This window comes from Corythoichthys intestinalis, chromosome 4 (genome assembly GCF_030265065.1).
Source record: "Corythoichthys intestinalis isolate RoL2023-P3 chromosome 4, ASM3026506v1, whole genome shotgun sequence".
Classification (NCBI taxonomy): Eukaryota; Metazoa; Chordata; class Actinopteri; order Syngnathiformes; family Syngnathidae; genus Corythoichthys; species Corythoichthys intestinalis.
Window position 1 is genome coordinate 25,404,243 of NC_080398.1, and position 27,741 is coordinate 25,431,983.

Genomic DNA, 27,741 nt, shown 5'->3' on the forward strand with positions numbered 1-27,741 from the left:
GTGTTATTCACAGCTATTACCGTATCTATTACAATGCATCTCTTTTTTGAACAGATATTTCATTTTAAAACTATTCTCATACTATTTATTTTATGTCTATTCATTTTTTTATATTTAAAACGCTCTATATTGTCGATTGTTATTACATTGCCAAACGGAGGAAGTTTAATCGACTGGCTTCCATGGATTCCAAGGATTAGTTACTGTAAAAGCTCGTACACAATACGGTTATTGTAACTATGCCACCTTGTGGAATAACGGTGTTATTTCAAAATATTTCATGCACATATGCAGTCATTATTACGTCTTTTTAAATAATAAGTATAATAATTTTTGATAATATACCGCCAAACTAAGGGAGTTTAAAAGAAGAACCTTTTCCATTGAGTGATTCTTACGGTAATAGCCGTAGTGTCAGCACACAGCTTCCCCTACTGGCCTTCCTCGGTACTACTGTGAGTCCCACCTCCTTCCCAAAACTTCCACACCGAGTCTCCCTCTTCTGCGGGACCATGGCGCGTTCCCCCGACCTCTTGGCTGTATACGTGGCGTCTCAAGTCTGTTTTCTATGCGTGGCGTCGGTGAACTCGGACGGCGTTTCGTCGCTGCTGCAGCCCTATGACTTTTTGTACTACTCGGGGGTTCGCTCTTATTTCAACGGGGAGTGGACGAAAGCTGCGGAACTGCTGGAAAGGTCCATTACCACCAAGGAAGCTATCTTCGAGGTCCGAAGGAAGTGTTACGACGAGTGTGGAGCGACTGGAGAAGATGCACTTCAAAAACTAAGTACATTGCGCAGCGAATATGCGTGTTCTCCACAAATGGATTATTAGCATTCCTTTTTGTCATTGGTGAAAAGGGATTTGAGTTACGAGCCTGTTGCCGGAACAATTTAATTCGTATCTCAAGACACCGTTAATCAGTGGCAAAAATGTCTCACGTCGACTACCATGTTGAGTCTGTAAACAAACGCGGTGCAGCTCAGCCTCTGGCTAGAAGTATATACAATCCCTGACAAAAGTCTTGTCGCTTATCCATTTTGTAGAAACAATTGCTAATAACCTGACTTATAATAACTCAATTGGTTTCAGAAATGGCTCATATGAAAGCTAAGACCCTCCCAAATGATGTTGAATGTACAAAAATATATTTGTTTTACTGAAAAAAGATTTATCATTTAATAAAGACACAAAGGTCAAATTTTGGCAAGACAAAAGTTTTGTTGCCTACAGAAAGTAGTGTGAAAATTGAACAAAAATGTACTTCAAATTAGGGCTGGGCGATATGGCCTTTAGTACGTATCACGATAAATTGAGCAGATTTACCTCGATAACGATAAATGACGATAAATTCGCCCAAGCAAACTGTTATATAATTTGAAATTTTGAATCAATGCATGGAATACAAATTAACAGTTTCTCATTAAATTTATTTACCAGCTTTCAATTTAACAATTGCACATGCAGTCTAAACATTAGGTATTAAAAAAAATCTTGTAAACAATAAGAATTCTTGTGTGAACATTTATTACAGCTTGTATGACTTGAAAAATATCATCACTTGAATTTCATTAAATTCATTCCGCATTGTTATACACTAGATAGTGGCATACGTTTAGATATTTAGAATAGATACAAATACGACACATCCACCCGCCCCCCAGAAATTATACTTAATTAAAAAAATAAAATGTTTCACAAACCTTTCCTTTCTTTTATTCGGCTCAATTATTTACATCTTATGATTTTGGAAATCCTTACAGTATGCAATAAATAATATTCCTGTTCCCAAGCACTGTGCTTACTCTACTGTAATTTTTACAAAAAATAAACAATACATAGTTACTCCCCGTCATCTAGGACGAGCCACTTACAAGACTAGCACTGTCGTGTATTACAAATACTGCTTTGAACACATCTTCACAGACAAAAGCAATGACACAGGCTTAAAGAGGTCAACTTTAATTGTGTAAATCACACTTAATAACGACACGATCTCCTGGTTGAAATAGACGACATCCACTTAATTCTATTGAAGATATGTAATGCTGAGGCAATTTGTCAACTTTACTTTTAAAAAGAAACGTGCACTGTTTATCCAGTAGATGGGGCTCTTGCAGTGTGTCAAACAGTGATTCAATTTAGGACAATTGTCTTAAAAGTGGTTCATTGTTTCAGAAAGCCTCGGTTTTTCCATCCCTATCTGGAACCCGTCAAGAGTTTACTTAATGTCGGGTGAAAGTTTGGCGAAGCTAACTTAAGCCCGACTTCATCCCGTTTACTTGTAGCGTTAGCCGCTAGCGTTAGCTGCTAGCGTTAGCCTACCGGGCTTCTGTTTGATTGGCTTCCTGAAAACCATGTGACTCCAAACGTAAGCGCACTGTCTGCTTTCTTAAAGGGGAATGAACATAGCCGAACAACACAGAGTCAAAGCGGGATGAAAAGACTATATTTTCTTCTTTTATTAAATTACCGAATTCACCGACATGGTCAAAATTACGTCGGTCATCGTGAAGAATTTCGGTAACGGTAAATTTTTGGTGTACCGCCCTGCTCTACTTCAAATACAAAAATATGTTACATAACATAAGCAAATTAAGTAGTGGTGCTGTGAGATCCAAATTGAATATTTTGTATGACTTGGGCTTGAAGGACTGCATCCATGCGGTTTGGCAAGGATTCATACAATTTATTGATGAAGTTATCAGGAACATCAAAGAAAGCAGTCTTGCATGCATCCTAGAGTTCATCAATATTCTTGGGTTTCGTCTTCCATGCTTCTGCTTTCATCTTGTTCATGTCCGGTGATTGGGCTGGCCAGTCCTGGAGGATCTTGATCTTCTTTGCCTTGAGGAACTTTATGGTAGAGATTGAAGTATATGATGGAGCACCATCCTGCAGCAGAATTTGTCCCTTTTTATGGTTAGGAAATTTAAGAGGAAGCTAGGATTTGTTGACATTTCAGACTATTTATGTTGCCTTCCACCCTGCAGATCTCTCGCACACCCCCATACTGGATGTAACCCCAGACCATGATTTTGCCACCACCAAACTTAACTGTTTTCTGAGTGAATCTCAGATCCATGCGGGCTCCAGTAGGTCTTCTGCAGTATTTGAAGCGACTGTGGTGTAATTTAATGGAAGATTCATCTGAAAAATCCACCTTTTGCCACTTTTCCAGCATCCATCCTTTTGACAGGCTGTGGGCCTTGGCAAATGCCACACGGTTTTTTAATTGTCTTTTGTTTAATGCTGGTTTCTGGGCACTGATTCGACCATAAGAGGCCATTTCTAGACAGAATTCAACAGACTGTTCTGGTTGACACAGCGACTTCAGGTGACCAGGTCTCCTGGAGCTCTGCTGCAGTGGAAAAAGGACTGGTTTTGGATTTTCCAGCCAACAACCGGTCCTCCCGAGCAGTTGTCTTGCGGGGTCTGCCTGACCTGGGCTTGTCAAAAACGTCTCCAGTCTGTTCATATCTGTTTTTTTGTCCTCTGTACCTGACGCTGAGAAACATTGAAGGTGTCTGCCACATCTGCAGTGGATCTGGTCTTCAGGCTCTAAAAAAATAAAACTTTGGTTTCAGGAGGAAACTTAGGCATCTTGTCAGAGGTCAGGTTGCATTTGATGTGGCAGTCTAGTGCACTGGGGTTCTTTTTATACACACCTGAGAGTTAATTGATCCATTATTGGTAACAGGTGAAGCTCTAATCTGGGATTGAGTGCATCATTTGACAAGGCGACAAGAGTTGTCTTTGCAAAAATTGACGCAATGGGCTTTACCAAGCTGTAAACATCAGAACACTTTTCAACAGTTTTGTTTGGCACCGAAATGTTATTCCAAAACCTGTTGGAATTAAAAATTATCCATTTCTTGTAAGAAAATATTGATTACAAATATATTAGAGGGACACTTCAGTTCCATGTGTATGCAAGCGACAAGACTTTTGTCAGGTACTGTATAGCGGAAAACACTCAGATGACTTGAAGTTCCGCTCTGAGACCCCCAATTTGGCCAAATTTCAAAATTGTCCTATATGCATGTTTGATACAGACACCCCCAATTTGGCCAAATTTCAAAATTGTCCCATATGCATGTGTGATACATCATTGGTAAGCTTAAAATCTCAATTTTCTGGGGGGAAGAAAAATTTGAACAGGAGGGCATTTAAAAAAAAAAAAAAATAATAATTTTAAACAGCAAAACCCTAACTAGAGGTGAGCGCACGCGAGAGCTTAATTAAAGACGCCATGATTTTAACGAGATATTATCGTGTATAGGGTTGTTCCGATCATGTTTTTTTGCTCCCGATCCGATCCGGATCGTTTTAGTTTGAGTATCTGCCGATCCTGATATTTCCCGATCCGATTGCTTTTTTTTTGCTCCCGATTCAATTCCAATCATTCCCGATAATTTTTCCCGATCATATACATTTTGGCAATGCATTAAGAAAAAAATGAATAAAACTCTGACGAATATATACAGTGCTGCTCAAAAGTTTGTGAACCCCCTCAACATTTTGGAATTTTCTATTATTTCAACCTGATTTCCTAATCAATCAATTCAGTAGTTTTTTTTTTGTTTTTTTAACAGTTGTGTTGTCGAGACTAAATTAAAAAGAGTTTTCATCAACTGATGTAGGTGCAAAATTGAACTGTTTGGTCACAACCAAAACCGCCATGTCTGGCGAAAAGTCAACACTGCATACCACCAAAAGAACCTTCTCCCAACAGTGAAGCATGGAGGTGGGAATGTCAAGATCTGGGCTTGCTTTTCATCCTCAGGACCTGGACAACTCCACATAGTCCAGGGAATCATGAATTCTGAGGAATATTGTCAAATCCTAGAACATAACCTGACGCCATCTGTTTTGAAGTTAAAGCTTGGCAGAAGGTGGATCATGCAACATGATAATGATCCAAAGCATTCCAGCAATACAACCAAGGAATGGCTGAAAAAGAAGAAGATTCGTGTTCTGGACTGGCCCAGTCAAAGTCCTGACCTAAATCCCATTGAAATGCTGTGGCGGGACCTGAAGCGAGCAGTTCATGCCAGACGCCCATCAAACCTCTCTCAACTGACTGCGTTCTGCAAGGAAGAATGGGCAAAAATCCCCCAAAGTAGATGTGAGAGGCTGATTAGTCACTACAGAAACCGTTTGGTTGAGGTAATCTCTGCAAAAGGAGACGCAATATCCTATTAACTGAAGGGGTTCACATACTTTTGCACACATGATATCTGAGTTTTTCTTAAATCAACCACTTTTGTTAAATAAAGAATGACAATATAACTATTTCTTTTGTTTCAGTCCATTATTTGGAATGTCAGTATTGTGGATTTGGGTATAACTTAACATTTAATAAGGTTATTTTAGTTTTTTTTACAAAAAATCTGACCATCGCTGTGGGGTTCACAAACTTTCGAGCAGCACTGTACATTCAACATACAGTACATAAGTACTGTATTTGTTTATTATGACAATAAATCCTCAAGATGGTATTTACATTATTAACATTCTTTCTGTGAGAGGGATCCACAGATAGAAAGACTTGTGACTTTGTATATTGTGACTAAATACTGTCATCTAGTGTATTTGTTGAGCTTTCAGTAAATGTTACTGTAGCCATGCCCAAATGCATGATGGGAAGTGGAACCATGACTGTGCGTAGTGCTACCAATTGATATATTTTCTCTGCGTTGGGAAATAACATAAGGTGTTAGGAAAAAGATCAATTGCTACCTTGCTTCCCACATTGCTTCCCATGATATTTCTAATCGTAGGGAGAGAGATTGTAAGGCTTTAGCCTATTAAAAAAAGTCTCCAAAGGCTGCCAAAATTCACTTTACTCATTTTTATGCTGCCTTTTATCTCTCTATATAGGTAAAACGGCACCATTACAGATTGAGCGCGACAATGCGTGAGTGGGTCGTGCAGTGCATGCATTAATTGCGTCAAATATTTTAACGTGATACATTTTAAAAAAAAAATAATTACCGCCGTTATCGTGATAAATTTGATAACCCTACCTTAAGCCTAAACTCAAGACTCTGGATGAGTGTAACATATGATGTCTGGAACGTTAAATACAATTAGAAAACGATTTAATTAAAAAAAAAAAATATATATATATATATATATTTTAAAAAGGCATGGCCGATATTTTTTTGCCGATTCTGATACTTTGAAAATGACGTGATCGGACCCGATCGATTGGCATCTCTAATCGTGTACTTACTTACCTCTTTTCGATCCAAAAATTCCATGTAGCATGTATCACAGAGTGTCAAGACACAGCTGTGAAAGGCCACAGCCGGATTTTGGGGGGATTTTATGGGTGAAACATGGTAATATAACAAGGGCCGCGAAACAGAAATCACAGACATCAAGGAGTGGTCAAGATGTTCTTTTTCATATATTTACCCTTTTAAATGTTTTTTCATCTAAAATCATCTAAAATATTGGGGAAAATGCGACAGTAACAAAACAAAAAAAGGCAATTCAGCGATAGTTATGAGGTACAGATCCGTGACTTATTTACAGACGCTAATTTTTTCATTGTGACATAATTTGTTTAAACGTTTGAAATATGTGAGGGAATACTTTTTTTAAAGTCGTTTTTTTTTTTTTTTTTTTTAACTAAATATTAGACATCAAATATTGATTCTAAGCTAAAAATGACACACATTTTGAATAATAAAAACCATTATTTACCTTCTTTTTATGGCTTGGTTGAAACAAAAGCGGTTGCGTCTGTAAACGGGTTTCTAGGTTAAAAGGGACAAATTAAAAATAGGTCGGGGGCTTAATGCGCCATGAATCTGCTAATGCAGCATATAGACATGTTGTTCTATCAAACACAACAGTTCTTTTGGCTTAAAATACTGCAGTTTATTTTAAAGAGGGGTGCAAGAGCGGAAAATGCTTTTTCAGCTTAGTCTGTGTTTTCCGCCATATGTTTTTTTTTTATCTCAGTTCCTCAAACTAAACTCTTAATGCCTGGTTTTTATTGGCTTGAAGCAAATAGTGAAAATATCATTGAATATGGCCCGCACAAGAAGCTTAAATTCAGACTACATCCTGTTGCACCACTCAGCTTTAACACTAGATGGAGCTGGTTACTGAAACAGTGCCATTAGCTTCATTGGCTTAGAGGTGTAAACCTGACATATTGAAATCAATGTAGGTAACTGTATAATTTCAGTATTATGTTTTACACTAATACAGGTAATCCCCGGTTTACGAACGGGTTCTGTTCTTCCACTTACGAAAGTCGGAATTAATCCTTTTAATACCTCTAAACACCTTCTAAATGAAAAAAACCCCCCATAAACATGTATTATACGTCATTGTACTATCCTCAACAAAACATTGGCGCTAAGTCCTAGCTAGACAGTGAGCTAAGCTCTGAAATGACGATGTCAGACGTCCGTGTGGTTTGCTGACTTTATTCAGCTGCTCATGACATCAACACTTGCAGAATGAAACTAAAATAAATAGAAATTAAATCAGTATTATCTTCAATAACAACATTTCAAATTTGCGTTTACAAGTAGCTCCTGATACAGCAATAATAAACGATTAGCATGTGTCAGTTAGCGTCGACACATCATCAAAAACAATCACATAAACTCGGCCCACGTATTTGACCACAATTGAAAACGCACAATAAACAGTACAAAAGAGGTTATACAGTATACAGCCTGTGGATGCTTCACAAGCATCAAATGTGCGCGCAGGCTGTCACCTCTCTCATGTGTGTGTGGGTGGGGTGGGCGCGTTTGTACATGCACTTGCAAGTGGAAGTACTACCTGCGCTACGCTTCCTGCGCCAAAATAAAAGCATGCATCACAACACGCGTCGTAAACTCGAAATCACGTAAGTCGGGTATGTCATTACCCGGGGACTAACTGTGAATTAATATAAAAACCAAAATGCAATGTGGTGCATCAAGCAATCTTGGCTATGATTTTATTTTGCTGTCACTGGACATTTTCTATTTGTTCTGCAAAATCTGTAATAGTAGTGTCAATATAAATACATAAATTCTGCAATACCCTGAGATGTCTGGATTATTTTGTTGCTTGTAGCCCTTAACTCATTCATTGACAGTTAAATACATCAACTCTATTTCAACTGAGAAGGCTGGCATTGAGTGATCATATTTCACTGCCATCAATGGTGACAAACGTCCAATCCAATTTGACTGGGGGGCTGGCAGTAACTGAACGATCGCTGCTAGCCCGCCCAGTCAAAATGGATTGGATGTCTATCTCCATCAATGGCAGCCAATGAGTACTGTATATGTCGGAAAACACAGACAAGGCGGAAAAAGCAGTTTCTGCTTTTGCACCCTTCTTTAAAATAAACTGCTGTATTTTAAGCCAAAAGAACTGTTGTGTTTGATACAACAATATGTCTATGCTGCCATAGCAGATTCATGGCGAAATAAGCCCCCAAACTATTTTTAATTTGTCCATTTTATCCTGGAAACCCCCGTTTACAGACGTCGCGCAACCGCTTTTGTTTCAACCCAGCCATAAAAAGAAGGTAAGTAATCGTATTTATTATTAGAAATGTCTGTCATTTTTAGCTTAGAATCATTAATTGATGTCTAATATTTAGTTTTTAAAAAAAGCACGACTTTAAAAAATTATTCACTCGCATATTTTAAACTTTTAAAGAAATTACTTCACAATGAAAACATTGGCGTCTGTAAAAAAGTCACAGAGAGCTACCTCATAACTATTGCTCAATTGTATTTTTTTCGTTACTGTCGCATTCCCCCCAATATTTTAGATGATAAAGAATCGATCCAAAACAGAAAAATTGAAGAAAGAAAAAAACACATTTAAAAGGGTAAATATATGAAAATGAAAATCTTGATTACTCCTTGATGTCTGCGATTATTGCATCGCGACCCTTGTTATATTACCATGTTTCACCCATAAAATCCCCAAAAAATCCAGCTGTGGCCATTCACAGCTGTGTCTTGACACTCGGTGATACATGCTACACAGTTTTTTGATCGAAACAAGGTAAGTACGCGATAATATCTCGTTAAAATCATGGCGTCTTTAATTATGCTCTCCCGTGCTCTCACCTCCAGTTAGGGTTTTGCTGTTTAAATTTTTTTTTTAAATGCCCTCCTGTTCAAAATGTTTCTTCCCCCAGAAAATTGGGATTTTAAGCTTTCCAATGATGTATCACACATGCATATAGGACAATTTTTAAATTTGGCCAAATTGGGGCTCTCAGAGCGGAACTTCAAGTCACCTGTTTTCCGCCATATACTTAGGAATAAATACATTTAGAAAAAAAAAACAAAAAAACTCGACCACCATAAAAGCATTCTCACAAATCTCCGGAAATTGCATTTTCTTATTTGAAACGACATCACATAAATAAGATCAATGCAGCACCCAAAAAAAAAAAAAAAAAAAAAAAAAAAGGACGTGTAACCTGCCAGTGTTCATTCCTTCTTCTCTGCATTTTTAGGCACTGAAGATGGAAACCTGTGGGACCTGTGGGCTCTGGACTGGGTGCAAAAGAAGGCAGAGTGCTTGCGGTTCTGCGTGGGACGCTCAGTCTGCCGTGTGGGCCAGCTCCCAGTTTCCACAGACATCGAGTTCGAGTTTGGCTCCCGCAATCCGTACAATTTCCTTCAGGTTACATATTATAAGGTTAGTTACTGGATTATTTGATCAATGAATTACTCCAGTTATTTCAAGGGTGTAATTGCAAATGAGGAAAAGTTTCAATGCATAAGTTTTTGTTTTAATTATTTTTCTTCCTACATAGCACACGCACGTGATTGTTTCATTGCTGTGGCCAGCAATTAAGAAGCATGCGCATCTACACAATAAGCAATGCGAGAAAAAAAATACACCCATTTGTAAAATGGGAATAATAAACATCAGTATTTGAAATTTATAGTAATGAGAGCCGTAACTTTAGCAATGAGTTGTACAACAGATTATTTGGAGGGATTGAAAGAGAGAAAAATTATTTTTCCAAGATGGAAGTTTAAACTTAAAGCAACACTAGGGAACTTTTCAACCTTTATCAAATATTTTCATAACATTTGTGTTGTCGACTGACAACTACCGTAATTTCCCGAATATAAGGTGCACCCGTGTGTAACCCGCACCCCAAATTTACTTGTAAAATCTAGGGAAAAATATTGTACCCGTGTATAACGCGCACCCTAATTTTAGCACCAATTAACAGAAGAATACAAGAAAACGTTTTAGTTTGAGTATCTGCCGATCCCAATATTTCCCGATCTGATTGCTTTTTTTTGCTCCCGATTCAATTCCAATCATTCGCGATGATTTTTCCCGATCATATACATTTTGGCAATGCATTAAGAAAAAAATGAATAAAACTCGGACGAATATATACATTCAACATACAGTACATAAGTACTGTATTTGTTCATTATGACAATAAATCCTCAAGATGGCGTTTACATTATTAACTCATTCACTCCCAGCCATTTTCACCGGAGCAAGGCCCTTCGCTCCCGGCCATTTTACTGGATTTTGACTGATTTTGCAAGGCCCACAAAAAATTCTGTTCTATTGCTATATAAACATGGAACCCACCAAAAGAAAGATTAGACTCTCTTCTTTCAGCAGAAAAAAAAGTAAGTTCATATCTTTTTCCATTCTTTAGAAATCAGCATTAGAAAATAGCTTAGTTTGAGCAATTTTCCAATTTCTGATGAAAAAACGGAGAAAATGAGCTTTTTGTAAACGCAAAAATTTCAAACATAACTTTGACTTTAACACGGCTATTTTTTGCTTCAGTGACATCCCAAACATCTGAATAATGTTTTCCTTTTACAAAATAACATGAACAACCAGCCAAATAGAGCTTTTGATAGCAAAGTAAAAATTTATTCACACTTACCTAACTGAGAGATGACGTTTGGTGGCTGCGACAGCGGTTTCCCTCATTGCCAACTGTCTCGTAAAGATGGATTTTTTTTTTTGGTCTTTTTTTTGTGGTGACCACTGTCTCGTTCGCCTGGGGATCTTATGTTCCTGGGGGGGAACTGGTTTGGCCGTGCGCGTTTCCGTGCAGGACACTCGAGCGTGCGGTGGACCTGAGCAGCAAGCTGCGGAGGGGCTCTGCTAATTTACCTAATAAAGTTGTACTGTTTGAATTGGGTTGTGGCGTCTTAACAAATGCGCTACTCCCCTCAAGTGGTCAGTTTTATTGCTTTAAAATTGGTTTTGAGGCTTGTTTTTTGTTTCGGCGATAGATCGGAAGCTCTAGATGCTTCTTGTACAAAAAAATGCAAAAGACGTATAAATACGTTTGTGGGACAGTTAAGCATTTAAAAATAGAACGTCTTTATACGTTTCTGGGAGCAAATGAGTTAACATTCTTTCTGTGAGAGGGATCCACGGATAGAAAGACTTGTAATTCTTAAAGGATAAACGTGACTTTGTATATTGTGACTAAATATTGCCATCTAGTGTATTTGTTGAGCTTTCAGTAAATGATACTGTAGCCATTTAACTTCTGCCCAAATGCATGATGGGAAGTGCAACCATGACTGTGCGTCGTGGTACCAGTTGATATATCTTCTCTGCATTGGGAAATAACATAGGGTGTTAAGAAAAAACTACGACCTTTCTTCCCCACATTGCTTCCCACGATTATTATAATCGTTGGGAGAGGGATTGTAGGGCTTTAGCCATTTAAAAAAATGCTCCAAAGGCTGCCAAAAGTCACTCTACTCATTTTACGCTGCCTTTTAGCTCTATATACTGTATGGGTAAAACGGCACCATTATAGATTGAACGCAACAATGCGTGAGTGGGTCGTGCAGCGCATGCATTAATTGCGTTAAATATTGTAATTAGAAAACGATTCAATTAAAAAATATATATATATTAAAAAAAGGCATGTCCGATATTTTTTCGCCGATTCCGATACTTTGAAGATGACGTGATCGGACCCGATCGATCGGGACATCTCTAATATTCGGGAAATTACGGTAAACATTGGCCCGGCTTTCACTCGCTAGCTTGACCCGGCTCCCAACTGAATTTGTCAGCGCTGCAGGGGTTAGCCCAACTGGATTCATTACCTTATTACTATTCATCCTTCACACAGCCGCTGGAAACTGCAATGTTGTTTAATCCATCTGCAGGCAACCGGGAGATTGATTTTTGATTAATTGATGATTCTACGACACTGTGCAAGTGTGCGCTGGTCCACAATTGAAACGCAGCGCTGGTCCTCATGGGAAACGCAGTCTTCCTTAAGGCAAAACACTACCGCTTTTGTCCACCGGCGTCGCTAAAACAGACCAAAACTGAAAAGTTACCAAGTGTTGCTACAGTAATTCCAAAATGTAAATAGCCGTTAGTTTTAGTCAGGATTTACCAAAATATAATTTTTAAAACTTGCTCTCTGTTTTCTGTCATTTGTAAGTATAAAACTTAGGAAAGGAAATTGAAACAAAATCAGAAATTTGCATTTTTTTGTTTAAAAAAAAAAAAAAAAAAAAAAAAAAAGGGGAGGGGGGCTATCACGCCTAGCCCTAGTTATGCTTTGAAAACATTGATTGATTTAAATTGTGATTTTTTTAAGTTGGGGAGGGAAATTCAGAAAAAAACAATGGGGGCTAGCTAGTTTAAAAACAATGCTTTAGGAAGAGCACTTTAATTAACCTTTGGCTATCTATAAAAGGTAAGAGAACTCATGAATCTACGGAGCAAATTTTTGTTAAAAAAAATGTGAGATTTTATTTTTGGGCTTAATCGCCTAGCTAGCTAGTTGAAAACCAGTGCCTAAGGAAGGGCACATTAATGAATTAATAAGATGTTGTGGTTACCGTCTTGACACGCTCCTCTCGACATCAGTTGGAGAAGCCTCAGAAGGCGGCAGCAGCAGCTCAGACCTACTTCGTGGCCAACCCCACCCACCTGGAGATGAGGAACAACATCGAGAAGTACCGAAGGATGGCAGGAGTGAACGACGAAGACTTTTACGACCGAGAGAGGGACAGCGAGAAGCACTGGGTGAGGAAGAAAGCCGAAAATGTGCTAAAGTTTGCTTTCTGATTAGAGATTTCCCCAATTGATCGAAAATTTGGCCCGATTATATCATTTTCAGAGGATCGGACTTGGATGAAAAAGATGAGTTTCCAAGATGTCTTATGTATTTTATAGGGCTGTCAAACGATTAAAATTTTTAATCGAGTTAATTACAGCTTAAAAATTAATTAATCGTAATTAATCGCAATTCAAACCATCTATAAAATATGTCATATTTTTCTGTAAATTATTGTTGGAATGGAAAGACACAAGATGGATATATACATTCAACATACTGTACATAAGGACTGTATTTGTTTATTATAACAATAAATCAACAAGATGGCATTAACATTATTAACATTCTGTTAAAGCGATCCATGGATAGAAAGACTTGTAGTTCTTAAAAGAAAAATGTTAGTATAAGTTATATAAATTTTATATTAAAACCCCTCTTAATGTTTTCGTTTTAATAAAGTTTGTAAAATTTTCAATCAAAAAATAAACTAGTAGCCCGCCATTGTTGATGTCAATAATTACCTACACAATGCTCATGGGTGCTGAAACCTATAAAATCAGTCGCACACAAGCGCCAGCAGAGGGCGGCAAAACTCCATAAAACACAACAAGTGAGCGTTTCACTGTACTGTCATTTAAATCTGTCTGAGCGGGGCATCTGCGTTAATTGCGTCAAATATTTTAACGTGATTAATTTAAAAAATTAATTAATGCCCGTTAACACGATAATTTTGACAGCCCTAGTATTTTACGAAATTTGTAGAGCTATACAGTAGAGCAACAAAATAATCAAGATGTACGAGGATATTGCCAATACAAAACAAAAAAAAGCTTTAACGCAACGTCACAACCATGTTATGCTAGCTGTCACGTGATGCTAATGTTAAGATGGCATCATGCGTGAGTTATTCTTTCTGAAGTATAGAAACGTTTAAGATTTGGATGTGCTTTTTTTCCCCTCCTTAATACATTGCCAAGTATCGAAATCAAGTTATTCGGACTTGGGTGCAAAAATACGTGATCGGTACAACCCTGTTTATGATTCTGTCATGTCTTCAAAGCTCTTGTACGACTCGGCGCTCCAGCTGGAGGCATCGTCCGAATGGGCGCCGGCGGTCGACAAATGGCGAGCGTGCGTTAACGAAACTCTGCGTCAGACGGAGGAGTGCAGAGTGCAGTGCGAGGTGGCGGGACAGCGCCTCCCTGAGGATCGGGGCGTCGACAGCAATGATGGAGTCTTTGAAAAGGCTGCGGGTATTCTGAAGAATCTGTTTTGAAAGCTGAAATTATACATGCAATTGCATAAAATATGTTTCTCACTATTTAGCGCTTTCTCTCTCGCTGCTGTCATGCCAGCAGTCATGCGTGACCCAAGTGGCCACGCGTCCCGGCAGAATCTCCTCTCAGGATGACTTCCTCCCTACTCAGCTGGAGCATATGCACATCGCGCAGTTTAAAGGTTTGTGAACGTCCATCAACTTTTCCTTTTGATGTCATTAAATTTATAGACTAAAATCATGCTTGCTCACAGCTGGAGATGTGAAAGGCGCAACGCAGACGCTTCGCTCTCTGCTCCTCTTTTATCCGTCTGACAAGGATTCCATGGACAACCTGCAGCTCTACCAGGAGACACTAGGAGGAGACAAAGAATCAGATGAAACACAGGCTACCCAGGTAAAATCTGCACATTATTCCATTCCATTAATTTTCTCCATGTTTGTATGTTCTGTGTTAACTCATTGGCTGCCTTTGACAGCGCTAAACATGAAAATTGCCAACTCATTCATTCGGCCTCTCCTCGTGAAGATTACCCTAAAACTATCAAATATACAGTCCCTGACCAAAGTCTTGTCGCTTATCCATTTTGGAGAAACAATTGCTAATAACCTGACTTTTAATTGTTCAATTGGTTTCAGAACTGGGCCATATGAAAGCTAAGACCCTCCCAAATGATGTTGAATGTACAAAAATATGAAGACATAAAGGTCAAACTCTGGCAAGACAAAAGTTTTGTCGCCTACAGAAAGTAGTGTGAAAATTTAACAAAAAATTTAATTCAAATACAAAAATATGTTACATAGCATAAGCCAAATTAGTAGTGGTGGTGTGAGATCCAAATTTAATATTTTGTATGACTTCCATGGGCTTGAAGGACTGCATCCATGTGGTTCGGCAAGGATTCATACAATTTATTGATGAAGTCATCAGGAACATCAAAGAAAGCAGTCTTGCATGCCTCCCAGAGTTCATCAATATTCTTGGGTTTCGTCTTCCATGCTTCCTCTTTCATCCTACCCCAGACATGCTCAATGATGTTCATGTCCGTTGACTGGGCTGGTCAGTCCTGGAGGATCTTGATTGAAGTATGCGATGGAGCACCATCCTGCTGCAGAATTTGTCCCTTTTTATGGTGAGGAATGTAAGAGGCAGCTAAGATCTGTTGATATTTCAGACTCAATGGAAGATTCATCTGAAAAATCCACCTTTTCCCACAAAACAGTGAAGTTTGGTGGTGGCAAAATCATGGTCTGGGGTTACATCCAGTATGGGGGTGTGTGAGAGATCTGCAGAGTGGAAGGCAACATAAATAGTCTGAAATATCAACTTCATCAATTTCAGTGAAGCAAATATATTTTTGTACGTTCAACATCATTTGGGAGAGTCTTAGCTTTCATATGAGCCATTTCTGAAACCAATTGAATCATTAAAAGTCAGGTTATTCGCAATTGTTTCTACAAAATGGATAAGCGACAAGACTTTGGTCAGGGACTGTATACATGAAAACTATTCAGGTCTAAATATTTTTTCTAAAATCGAGGTGTTATGCACCTTAGATTTTTCTACACGAAGAGGGTAGGAGCTTTGGTTTTACAAAAACCCCGCTACACGTGGACAAGGTGGAAATGGGGAAAAACAGGGTCGATGAGGGAAAAACACCTTAGAATTCAAGCAATAGAATATTATTTGAATGAATTAATGTTTTAAATTTATCATTACAGGAGATTGTTCGTTACGTCAAACGCTCGTTGCGAGAGAAGAAGCTTCTGTATTTTGGCATGGAGAATCTCAATTACACTTTCACAGACCCAGTAGGTTTTCATTTTGCACTTTTTTTTTTGCATTAAGGAAACTTTGTCTGAGTTATCCCTTGTTTTTGTGTAGGATCTTTGGACACCAGAAGATATTGTTCCAGAATCTCTAAGGGAAATATGGAAGTAAGACAAGACAAAAAAATGAATTCACAAACTCTAAATGACATAACTTGTCTTTCTTAGAGCCGAGAAGGAGAAAATGACTGAGAAAAGTAAAGAGGAAGAGCAGCAAGAGGAGGTGGATGACAGCGGCTTCTACGCAGGTCAAAAACACACATGTGCCGTTAAAAAAAAGCTGAATGAATGAAATTCATGGTGAAATACTGTCAAAAGAAAGTTTCAACTGTACTGTTTATAGCAAATAACTGTAAAACGTATGTGCAGAGACAAACATCACTGCGTTCCATTTCTTATCCTCCCCTCTGTCAACCCCCACTGAATCTACATTGTGACAGTCGTAGTTGAGCGTTCTGACTACTGAGCTAACAGTCCAGTCTAGGTTTTCCTAACATTTTAACCACAGGACTTCCTCCAACCAATCTTAACTCATTGGGAGGGACTGGCAACGAATGAACAAATTAGAGGTCGACCAATATATCCACCGGCCAATATATCAGGCCGATATATGGACTATTTTTCAACATCGGCTATCGGCCGATTAACGGAAATAAAATAAGCATATAAAAAGGATTTTGATCAGGAATCTGTGTGGGCAACTGTAGCTGCCGCTAACTGACAGTAGGACTCTGCAGCGGCATGAAGGCAGGCTGCTACAGGAAGCTTCTAGCTTGCCTGTTTTCTAAATATTGTAAGATTTTTTTTAGTAAGACAATCGGCTTTGAATATGGGCAATTGGCTGATTTTTTTTTTTTTTTTTTAGGTATTAGGCAGCAGCGTCTTTTGAAAATCCCATATCTGTCGACCTCTAGAACAAATGTTCATTTTCTGCCAACCCTCCCAGCTCAAATGGATTGAATGTCTACTAGAGGCAAACTGATTTAAATTCCAGAAGGATAAGAAGAGCCACATGACTTAGTCTAGCATCGTCAATGGGACTGAAAGAGTTAAGTAGCTCGGTAGTTAGCACGCTTGACTCCCAAGATGACTGTTACATATAAATCAAAATGTAAAATAATTCATACATTATTTTTTACTAAAATGATCTTCAGTTTCAAAAATCTATGGTTATCTATGGTGTATTTTACGGTTATGTTTTGTTAATTGTAAATGAATGTTTGTTTTTTAACATTATTCTGTAGGTGGTCCAGTCCGCCAAGTGGGTGTGACAATCACCATGGATGACCTGCTTCTAAATGGCACCAACCGAGTGGTGTTGGACGGCGTAACCACTGAAAAGGAGTGCGATAGAATGTTGAAGCTCGCGTCAGTGAGTCGAATTTTTGGGATTTTTTTTACCCCACTGACTCCAACCTAATAAAGATTTGTCTAGAGCTGCAGCTATCAATTATATTAGTAGTTGATTAATCGATTAACTGGTTAGTTCGAATAATCGAGTAATCGGATAAGTAACATTAAAAAAATTTTTAAAAAAACCTGAGCTGAGCCTCAAACGGTATAAAAAAATGAATGAGGATCCAAGTACAACTAAAAAACAACTTACATAGCAAAGGTCCGCTAGCTTAAATTCTATAAAATATTAACTTTTTTTTTTTTTAAACAATGCTCTTAACAAATATTTCCACAAAAAAATGCTAAAAATACCTATAAATTATGATTACATTAAAAAACATAACCTCAAAAAAAAACAAAAAAAAAAACAGCTTATGTTGGTCTTAGCAGGGAGCAGTTGGATTTAGACATGTGAAATGAGTTATGTCATATTCACTGTTGCCACTAGAGAGCAGTGTATCCACCCAAATCAATAAAACTAAATGCAAACACTTTAAAAACAAACCGTTACAACAGCACTTTAATTAAACAAATACTTGAAGGAGCAATATTTAATATGAATGTTTTTTTTTTCTAATCGAATTACTTGAGTTAAATCGATTAATCGTTGCAGCACTACATTCATCCATTTTTGTTGTCAGGCGGTCGCATCGGCAGGCGACGGTTACCGGGGACGTCGATCGCCACACACTCCTCACGAGACGCTGAATGGGCTCACTTTGTTTAGAGCTGTGAAGGTGAGACCCCCAAAAAATTCAAGCGAGATAGCAAGATTTTTTGACATACGCCGTATGTGAACAGCTTGCTGATGATGGGCTGGTTAACGTAAGTGACGCCAAGTTGCTGTACGAGTTGGGCGAGAGAGCACGCAACCTGCTTCATTCCTACTTCAGGAGTCCGTCGGGACTCTTTGTCACCTTCACACATCTTGTCTGTCGGAGTGCAGTCGCAGGTGAGGACTGATGCCATTGATGGTGATAGAAGTCCAATCCATTTGAACTGGAACTCCCAGTTCAAATGAATTAGGCGTCCATCATCGTCAGTGAGTTTACTAAAGATGTTTTTGGTTGGTGTCTTTCAGGTGACCAAGAAGGCAGAATGGACTTGTCTCACCCTGTTCATGTGGACAACTGTCTTCTTGAGCCAGACACCAAGCAGTGTTGGAAGGAACCACCTGCTTTCATAAACAGAGACCTCAGGTATGCAATTTGCCTGTGAAGATGACATTTAAATAGAGGTGTGATGCCGAGTTGAAAATCAGTTGTGAAGGTGAACTATGATGGAAAATCTTAAAAATGGGAAATGCTACATAAAATATTGATCAATGCCATTGCAATAATTTGGAATTTGAAAGAAAACTTGAAAGAGAAGAGCACTCTGTGACTTTTGACCTCATTACCCCCAAATTTAATCACCTTTTCTGTTTTATATTACAAAACATATCCTGCAAGTTGGATAATGATGATAATAGAGCTGAAACGAATACTCGAGCAACTCGAGTTTAAAAACTGATCCGAGTAATTTTATTCACCTCGAAGAATCGTTTAATTTTGCCAGCTCTAAGCATCACGTTTTGCCCGGGCTACTTTTTATGCGGGACAACGCGTTCATTTCACTTGCGTAGAGGAAGAAGCAATTAAAAAAAAATAAATAAATAAAAAACTTACTGCAGCCAACAGCTGCTACAAACTACGTCGACGTTGCTAAAAACTAGCCCGCATGATGCTACTGTGGTAGTAGCAGGTAGCGTCTGATGCGTCTCGTAGATATCACATGTATGTTGAACTAGATGCGAAATGAAAGAGTCAGCGGCGTTAATAAACAGCCGCCATCTTAAAGCACTCGCTCACGTAATGTTAGCTCTGCGGAGGGCTAGGTTTCTATACATTATGACCACTGTCGAGGCGTTGCTAACATGTCTTACATACAGGCTTTATTTAATCTGTGAAAACATAGCGCTGTAGAGTGATGAGGGTGTAAAATAAAAACTTAATAATGCTAACTGTCAATTTTAGCTCAGTAGTCATTGCTGGATTAAACACCAAGTAGCGCTGGTCCCTAATGTGCTCCAATACAGCAGGTATCATACTGTAACATTGACAAAGAGTCACCCGCTTCGTTAGGTTTCAATTACCGGTATTTCTTTTTTGGGAACTTGTGGAACAACCAACACACGACTGCTGTCTGCCAAAGCCGAGACACACGCACCCGCCAGAACCACAACAACAGGAAGGCACGTTGCTCGCTCTCCCGCACCTCCCTCACCCCCGCACGTCACGCGGTGCATTCAGGAACGCGTGCAAATATCCCCGCCATATTATAACTTGATATGTTACAATACATCTATTCTGAAGACAGCAAAAACTCAAAATCCTATCAGGACTTACAGTTTAGACCAGGCATGTCCAAAGTCCGGCCCGGGGGCCAAATGCGGCCCGTGGTCAAATTTCCTCCGGCCCCCAGCCTCTGTCATAAAATCAATAACGTCTGGCCCACACACACAGACTTAATAAATTGGTCAGCAGTACTACTACCAGCATATGAAGTATCTTACACACTAAATGCTGCTCCTCATTTACCCAGTAAAATGCAGCAGCACTCTAAGCAACATTACCCCGTGTGACCCTTTACTCCCAATTTTCTAAAATGGAGACAATCAACAACAACAACAAAAAAGTTGACTGCGATGGCCGACGCTTCAAGGGTAGGTGGAAAGTGGACTATTCTTGACTACAATACGCAACAACCGTCTGCCTCATTTGCAAAAATACAGTCGCTGTTTTTAAAGATTTCAATGTGAGGCGATATTACCAAACAAGACACGCTGACATGTACGACAAGACTACAGGGAAGATACGTAGAGAGAAATTGAAGCAACTTGAAGCTAGTTTAATTTTACAGCAGCAGTATTTCACAAGAGCCCGAGAGTCGAAAGAGAACGCCACAAAGGCTAGTTGCGAGATTGTTGAAATTATTGATTAAAAAAATGATAAAGCAACTGTGACACACAGAATGGCTAGCTAAAATTTGCTTAGATATATTGTTCTACATAAAGGACGTCAGCCAAGGTCGGCCCCCCACATTTTTACCACACCAAATCTGGCCCCTTTGCAAAAAGTTTGGACACCCCTGGTTTAGACTAACTTAAAACTTAACTACAACTTAAAAATAGCTTGACACAAATGGAAATTGAATTGAAACACGTGGGAAAAAAACCTAACTTTTAAGTGATGTGTGTTATCAAGCGTAATGGCATTTTTAGGTAAGAATATATTTCTTATAAGATCTAAAAGTTTTTTGAGTGAGAGCAATGAATGTCTTTTGTTTTTTTTTTATTCTAGTCACATCTGAGATGCAATTGTTGGCTTTTTTTCAACAATGTACGTCGAAAATAAAGACATTGATCGACTGAAAATGGTTCAATATTAGATGAAATGTCTTGTTTTCTCATGTATATTTATAATTGCTCTTTACCTAAAAAAATATTTGTTTTATCCGATTACTAGGTTAATGGATAGAATTTTCAGTCGATTACTCGATTACTAAAATATTCGATAGCTGCAGCCCTAGATGATAATAATAATGAATATTTTCTTTATGGCAATATTTGTCATATTTATCGTACATTTATCATTTTAGTTGTGGATTAACATGAACTGTCCTCATATGTCCTCAAAAAACCCCTCATATTTATTGAAAGTTGTCAAGTACATAACAGATTTCACATAAGTTAAAAAAATGTTAAGTTAATAATACGTCATTTGAATTTGAAATTAAAACAAATACAATACAATTCAAATAAAATAACTAAAAAATATAAATGATGAAAAATAAAAAAGTTCAAATTGAAAACTTGAACAATTCAGATAAATGGTTTTTTTTCCCAGCCTAGTTAGAATTGTAAAAGTGTTAACGTGCTATTGCTATTAAAAAAAAAAAAAAAAACTTTAAAAATGAAAATTTGTCAACAGTTCTGAAATACACAGAACTGATTTTTAATATACAGGTAGTTCCCTGAGTTATGACGTATTCGACTTACGTGATTTCGACTTTACAACGCCAAAGTGTCATCCACCATTTTGTCTCCAGTCGTTTTTTTTTTTTGTCGCGTAAACAGTACCTTATTGTACCTCACGGTATCTTATTTTTACTTTATTAATATGACGTGTTCTGTCCTCACTAAACGTGAAGTTGTTCAGCTTGACAGACAGAAAACAAGGCAATTGTGGATTTTGAAGCTTTTTACTTCCTTCCCTTTTGACAATTTGTAACACACATATGAACACTTATACTCACAATGACACGCATTCTAACTAGTGCTGCAACGATTAATCGAGTAACTTGAGTAATTCAATTAGAAAAAAGCTTTGAATCTTATTTTGCTGCTTTGAGGATTCGTTTAATTAGAGTGACATTGTAATGGTTTGTTTTGAAAGTAGATATTTTGTCCTCTAGTGGCAACAGTGAATATGTCATGACTCATTTAACATGGCTGACTCCAACTGCTCCCTGTTAAAACCAACATAAGGCACGTTTTTGTTTGCGCTAATGTTTATTTATGCAATCGGAATTTAGTTTATAAGTATATTTAGCGCTGAATATGTGTGGGGGCTGGGGAACGTAGCATTTTGTAGCGTTTAGGCTAGACAAATTGTTTTGTTGTATAGTACTTAGATCCTCATTTTTTAAATACCATTTGAGGCTAAGCCCAGATATTTTACTTTATTTTCAAAATAAAGTGCAATTCTGCATTGTTTGAAGAAATTTTATTTTGTATTTGCATTTCATGCTCTTTTGAAAGTGCAATTTTATCAACCCTTTGTTTTACATCTCCATTCTACCACACATTAAGTGTTCCTAATCAGATTACTCGATTATTAGAACTAACTTGTTGACGGATGAATCAATTACTAAAATCATCGATAGATGCAGCCCTAATTCTAACAATAGAATACTTGACACAAAACAACTGGTGTTCAAACGTCCATCTAGTCTGATCAATATGTGAATTCTTTGCCTAACAAAAGTCCGCTAACGCAAATGCTACGAATGCTAAAGTATTTACAATTCTCATAGTCACTCCACAAATTGTAGCTCTAAACTTAATTACAAATACATACACAAACAAATGTTAGCTGAAACAACTTACAACCTTATTGGGTCAAACCGGAGCGCAGCTGTCCTTCATCCATGTCAGATGAGTCTGCTCCTCAGTCATACAAGGCGACAGTCCAGCCAGAGCCAATGCTGCTAACAGGGGGCAGTGTATCCTCCATCATTAAACAAAATACAATACTTTTGGACTTTTTGGATAGTTATTTTGAGATTTAGTGGTACCTAAGGGTTGATTCCAATTTATGCGGAAATTCGGGTTACGTCGCCAGCGTAGGTACAGAACTCGTTCGTAACCTGGGGACTACCTGTATTAACATAAAGAAAATGAATACAATACTCAATATTTATTATGAGACTAAAATTTTAGTCATTTAAAAAAAAAAATGTGTTTGAAATTTAAAATACCACGGTACGTTCAAGTTTTGAATGACACGTGGCATTTTTGTTAAGTGAATAAATGTTGGAAAATTCATTTTCTAGACAGTTTTAAAGGGGTTATACAGTTTGTCACTTTTTTCTCGCGACTGCCACCTCTGGCCTAAAGCGTAACTGCGGCCTGTGTCAAGCTCGTGCAAGGCGTGCATGCTTGTATGAGCACAAACATAAAGCAGCAAGCGTTTGGACTGTCAAATCAGCACCAGAAACATAAAAACAGTTAGTAGCAAGTTTTAAGTGGGTTACAAAAGTGTTTTTGCCAAGCAGAGACTAGGCGGAGGCTTGGTAAAACACTGCTGCCGCAGGGTCGCACGTGATATTAGTGGTGTCAACAATAATCGATGTGGCGATGCATCCCGATGCGGAGCATGGACGATTTGATTCGATGCGGCCAACAACCCAAATCGATTCAGCGCATTTTAATATATATAAGTACGTTCAAAAATCTTCCCTGCGCAATTCCGGTGATGCAACGGATTTGGTTTCCCCATTTGTATTATTATTCTCATGTTTCATTTTTTACACACCGCATAACTCTGGTCAAGTTTCCCACCAACCTCGTAGAAGCCAAAATGTCTCCAAATGTCTGCTTTCAATGTCTTAGGTGCATCAATAATCTTTCTCGCTCCCTTTTTCTCCGCTTCAGCCATTGTTATGTTATGTCCTATCTCTTAGAGGTTAGATCTTGTGCCCGAACCCGATTAACATTTTGGGCCCGACCTGACCCGAAACCAAAATGTTAAGCATTCACGTTCGGGTCGGGTCAAGCCGCCGCGCCGGACTAATAAATTCTTAAAAAAAAAAAAAAAAAAAAAAAAAAAAAGGGATAAAACCGAGAGCAGGCTCTCTGTTTGTGCATTTGCTTTTGCACGCACATGAACGCCGTGGCCCGCATGTTTTTATTTTTTATTTTTTTATATTAAACTTTCCCAGCGTTATTTCGTTGTGTAAATGATTTTATAATGATCATAAAAATATGTAGACTATTTAAACATTAAGAAAACTTGCGTTTTTTCTGCCAACTCGAAGAATTGAAAATAAATTGCTGCTGCTGCGTTTTTTTTTTTCCGTCACTCCCCCCCCCCAAAAAAATCGGGTTTTTCGGGCTGGGCCTGCCAATCTAGTTAATAGATCGGGCTCGGGTCGGGTTGGGCTTCAATACCAGCGGGCCGGGCTGGATTTTTTAGGCCCGATCTAACCTCTATTGCCCATATATAGTGGGCTAGGCCTACATTTGACTTTTGTTCTACGTTGCAATTTACTCGATGTTTTGTTTGCAACTGAACTGATCCCTGGATTGATATTGCGATAAAGATGCTGCTGCACTACAATATTTTGTCGTTTTCTTTAATATTTACTTGAATATTTTTATTGATGGGTCGTTGTGACTAAAATACAGTGACTGTTATTACTGATTTTGCACAGGAGTTCAGATGTTGCACTGTTTGAAAGGTTGCCACTGTGTGTAAAAAAAAGAGAAAGCCCTGGTCTCATTCAAAGCACTAATCAAATGCTGTGATCTGTTTTTTTTTAAAATATATATATCTGAAAGTATTTTCATTTGACTTCAACCAGGAGTGACACAAGAGTCAATAAAAAGTTGTTTAATGTCTGACAGCTTGTGTTGCCTCATGAGTCACGAAAAATATGCTTTGCTTTAGAATTTTAATGCATCCCAGGCTTTAATGCATCGCGATGCATTGCCGAATCGAATCGTGGCCCTCTGAATCGAATCGAATCGTGGCCCTCCGGATCGTCATCGAATCGAATCGTGAGGGCAGTGCCGATGCCAGTGTTGTTAATAACGGCGTTACAATATAACGGCGTTACTAACGGCGTTATTTTTTTCAGTAGTGAGTAATCTAATTAATTACTTTTCTCATCTTGGCAACGCCGTTACCGTTACTGAGGCGGGAAAGGCGTGCGTTACTATGCGTTACTAAGTTGGTTGAATAAAAAAAGTCAGACGGACTCACGGAGACGAGATAGCAGAGCAGGAAGGGGGAAGACGCCGTTGCAAACGCGATGCTAGGTGGCTCCAAGAATACCTGACTGTAGCCTACAAACTACGCCCATATGATACGGTAGATATCACATATTATAGAACTAGATGCAAATGATATACACGGCTGCATTGGCAACATGTTTTAAGGACTACATGCATTAGTAAACAGCCGCCATCTTAAAGCAGTAGACCTCTCAGGAAGGCTCTATTGTAGAGATCCTTCCTAGCGAACCTACTTTTTTTTTTTTTTTTTTAATCTAAAATGGTCCTAAATCGGCAAAATCTTGACTTAAATCTACCTTAAAATGATGAAACCGTTTTAAAACTTACACATGTTGAAAGTAGACAGAAGGGAACTAATGCAATAGCGGGAGCAATTTTAACAACTTTAACGGTTGATTCACAACTTTAAATGACTTCCACACATAGCAAAGGTTATTATCTAGTTATCGCAATACCCTTGTGTCTAGTTAAGTGGAGGGTAAAGAATTGGGCTAGGGCCAATTGTCCCCAAAACCCTTTAAACTTCACATTGTGTGACCTGTTTTTTGAGGAAAAAAAAACATGAAAATTATCACTAGTTACTTTGCCAAGTAACTAATTACTCTGACATTCAGGTAACTGAGTTACTAACGCAATTACTTTTTGGGAGAAGTAATTTGTAACTGTAATTAATTACTTTTTTAAAGTAAAATTAACAACACTGGCCGATGCACACCTCTAGTGGATATGCACAGGCGTGTGTTCTCCCAATGTAGTCAACCCGAACCCTCTATATTGAAAGTAAGAAAAAGGGATTTTTGGGGCAGTCTCAGTTAAAATGTCAGGCTCTGTGTACTCATCAGGGCATTGGTGGAGCATGCATGGAGTAGAAAAGTATTTTAAACTCTTTAGAAATCCAGTTTAAGTACACAGTACAGATTTCCAATACAGTATATTTACATTTTTAACAATTGAGGTTAGAATTAATTTGACGATTTTGGGAAGTGACTGTATTTACATTGAATTTTTGGGGAGTAAATTGGGGGTGGGACCCAAAAAAAAGCTTGGCTTCTTCCCACTCCTTTTCGAGCTATGTATGTACTGTTATTAATTTTTGTTAAAATCAACATTACTGGTACTATTGTTATTTGTTTTTCCCTATTCTTGCTGTTTTTGTTATTACTGCTCGAAATCAATCAATCAATCAATTTCAAAGTAGTATACAGTTGACAGCAATATCGCACTGCTTCTGACTACTGTAGACAGTAATACAAGGGTGCATATTTTTTTAATGCTCACTGTTTGAAATATAAATTAACTTATCTTTCTAATATTACTCTCCACAGCGCCGTTCTCTACCTGAATGACGACTTTGATGGTGGTGAATTTTTCTTCACAAACAGGGACGCCAAAACTGTGACAGTAAGTATTGTGCAATACAGTACTCATTTCAATTCATGGCAGAAGGATGATTGGATGCCAAATTATTGGACGAGTTAAGTGCAAAATTCCTGACTAAACGTTTGATAACTGTGCGGTCGCTCCGCAGGCTCGAGTCAAGCCGACATGCGGCCGTCTGGTGGGCTTCTCCTCGGGACCTATTAATCCACATGGTGTCACAGCAGTCACAAGAGGTCGCCGTTGTGCGCTAGCGCTCTGGTTCACTAAAGAGAAGCTCTACAGAGACATGGTGAGTCACAATGGACTTTGAGTTGACCTCGTTGAGATTTGCGTGAAACCACCACTGCTGAGCATTTGATTTCCGCTTTTTTGTCTCCTGAAATGCAGGAGCGAGAAGAAGTGGAGAACAGGTGGGCCCCTGACGGACAGGGCGTGGCGGACAAGTCAGATCAAAAGGAGGGCGGCGGGGGAGCCCCCGCTACTCGGAACGCTCGCAACCAAGCGCCAGCCAAGGGGAAAGCAAGAGGGCGGGTGACGGTGGGAAAAGATGAACTGTGACTGGGAGACTCAAGAAGACTAGATGGGTTACGCTGGAATTTACTTGCTTCTTAAAGAATTTTTTAAACATCAAATTCCTAACATTGATTGATTTTTTTTTTTTTTTTTTTTTAAACATCAAAGTCTGCTATACCTCCAAAGTACCCTAATTTTCGGACTATAAGCCGCTACTTTTTTCCCTCATTTTGAATCCTGCGGCTTATAGTCCAGTGCCGCTTATTTGATGATTAATTTGGGTTAATAGGTAAAACTTTATTTGACAGCAGCATCATAAGACTGTCATAAGAACGTCATAATTATGACATTGCATTATCATGGGCATTACTGAATGGTTATACAGATGTCAATATGTGTCATGTGGCATATTATGTCACTAACTCCATTTATGTCCAGCTCAGATCTTTTACGTCCATTCAAAAGTGAGATAATTTGCTGGATGACACTAACCGACATCTATTATAAGCATTCAATAATGCTTATGACAGTGTCATGTAATAATTATGACAGTTTTATGGCACCACTATCCAAGAAAATGTTACCAAATACAATAGCTAGCAATTAATGAAACAACTGGAACAGTAACTGAAGAAATAATTAGCACAGAACATGAATTTTGATTGTTACTTACATTTGTAGTGCCGCAATGCATGCTAGGAGGAATGTTGGATGA

The 27,741-nt window shown here is 38.4% G+C and overlaps 1 protein-coding gene across 1 annotated transcript; it reads left to right on the top strand.

The window, feature by feature from the left end:
- The first annotated feature begins 499 nt into the window (after window positions 1–499).
- On the top strand, window positions 500–27,180 carry p3h3 (prolyl 3-hydroxylase 3). The gene is made up of 16 exons (XM_057834710.1): window positions 500–786; window positions 9,499–9,683; window positions 12,882–13,040; window positions 14,135–14,327; window positions 14,401–14,532; window positions 14,605–14,747; window positions 16,073–16,162; window positions 16,236–16,288; window positions 16,349–16,428; window positions 17,425–17,552; window positions 18,217–18,312; window positions 18,377–18,527; window positions 18,657–18,774; window positions 26,459–26,534; window positions 26,662–26,802; window positions 26,901–27,180. The coding sequence occupies exons 1-16, from the start codon at window positions 513–515 to the stop codon at window positions 27,069–27,071; spliced, it is 2,190 nt and encodes a 729-aa protein (XP_057690693.1). The 5' UTR covers window positions 500–512; the 3' UTR covers window positions 27,072–27,180.
- The last annotated feature ends 561 nt before the right edge of the window (window positions 27,181–27,741 follow it).

Coding starts and splice junctions, on each gene's coding strand:
- p3h3 (XM_057834710.1), top strand. CDS start 513: ATGGCGCGTTCCCCCGACCTCTTGGCTGTATACGTGGCGTCTCAAGTC. Junction 16,163..16,235: donor ATTACACTTTCACAGACCCA/GTAGGTTTTCAT, acceptor GTTTTTGTGTAG/GATCTTTGGACACCAGAAGA. Junction 17,553..18,216: donor GAATGTTGAAGCTCGCGTCA/GTGAGTCGAATT, acceptor TTTTGTTGTCAG/GCGGTCGCATCGGCAGGCGA.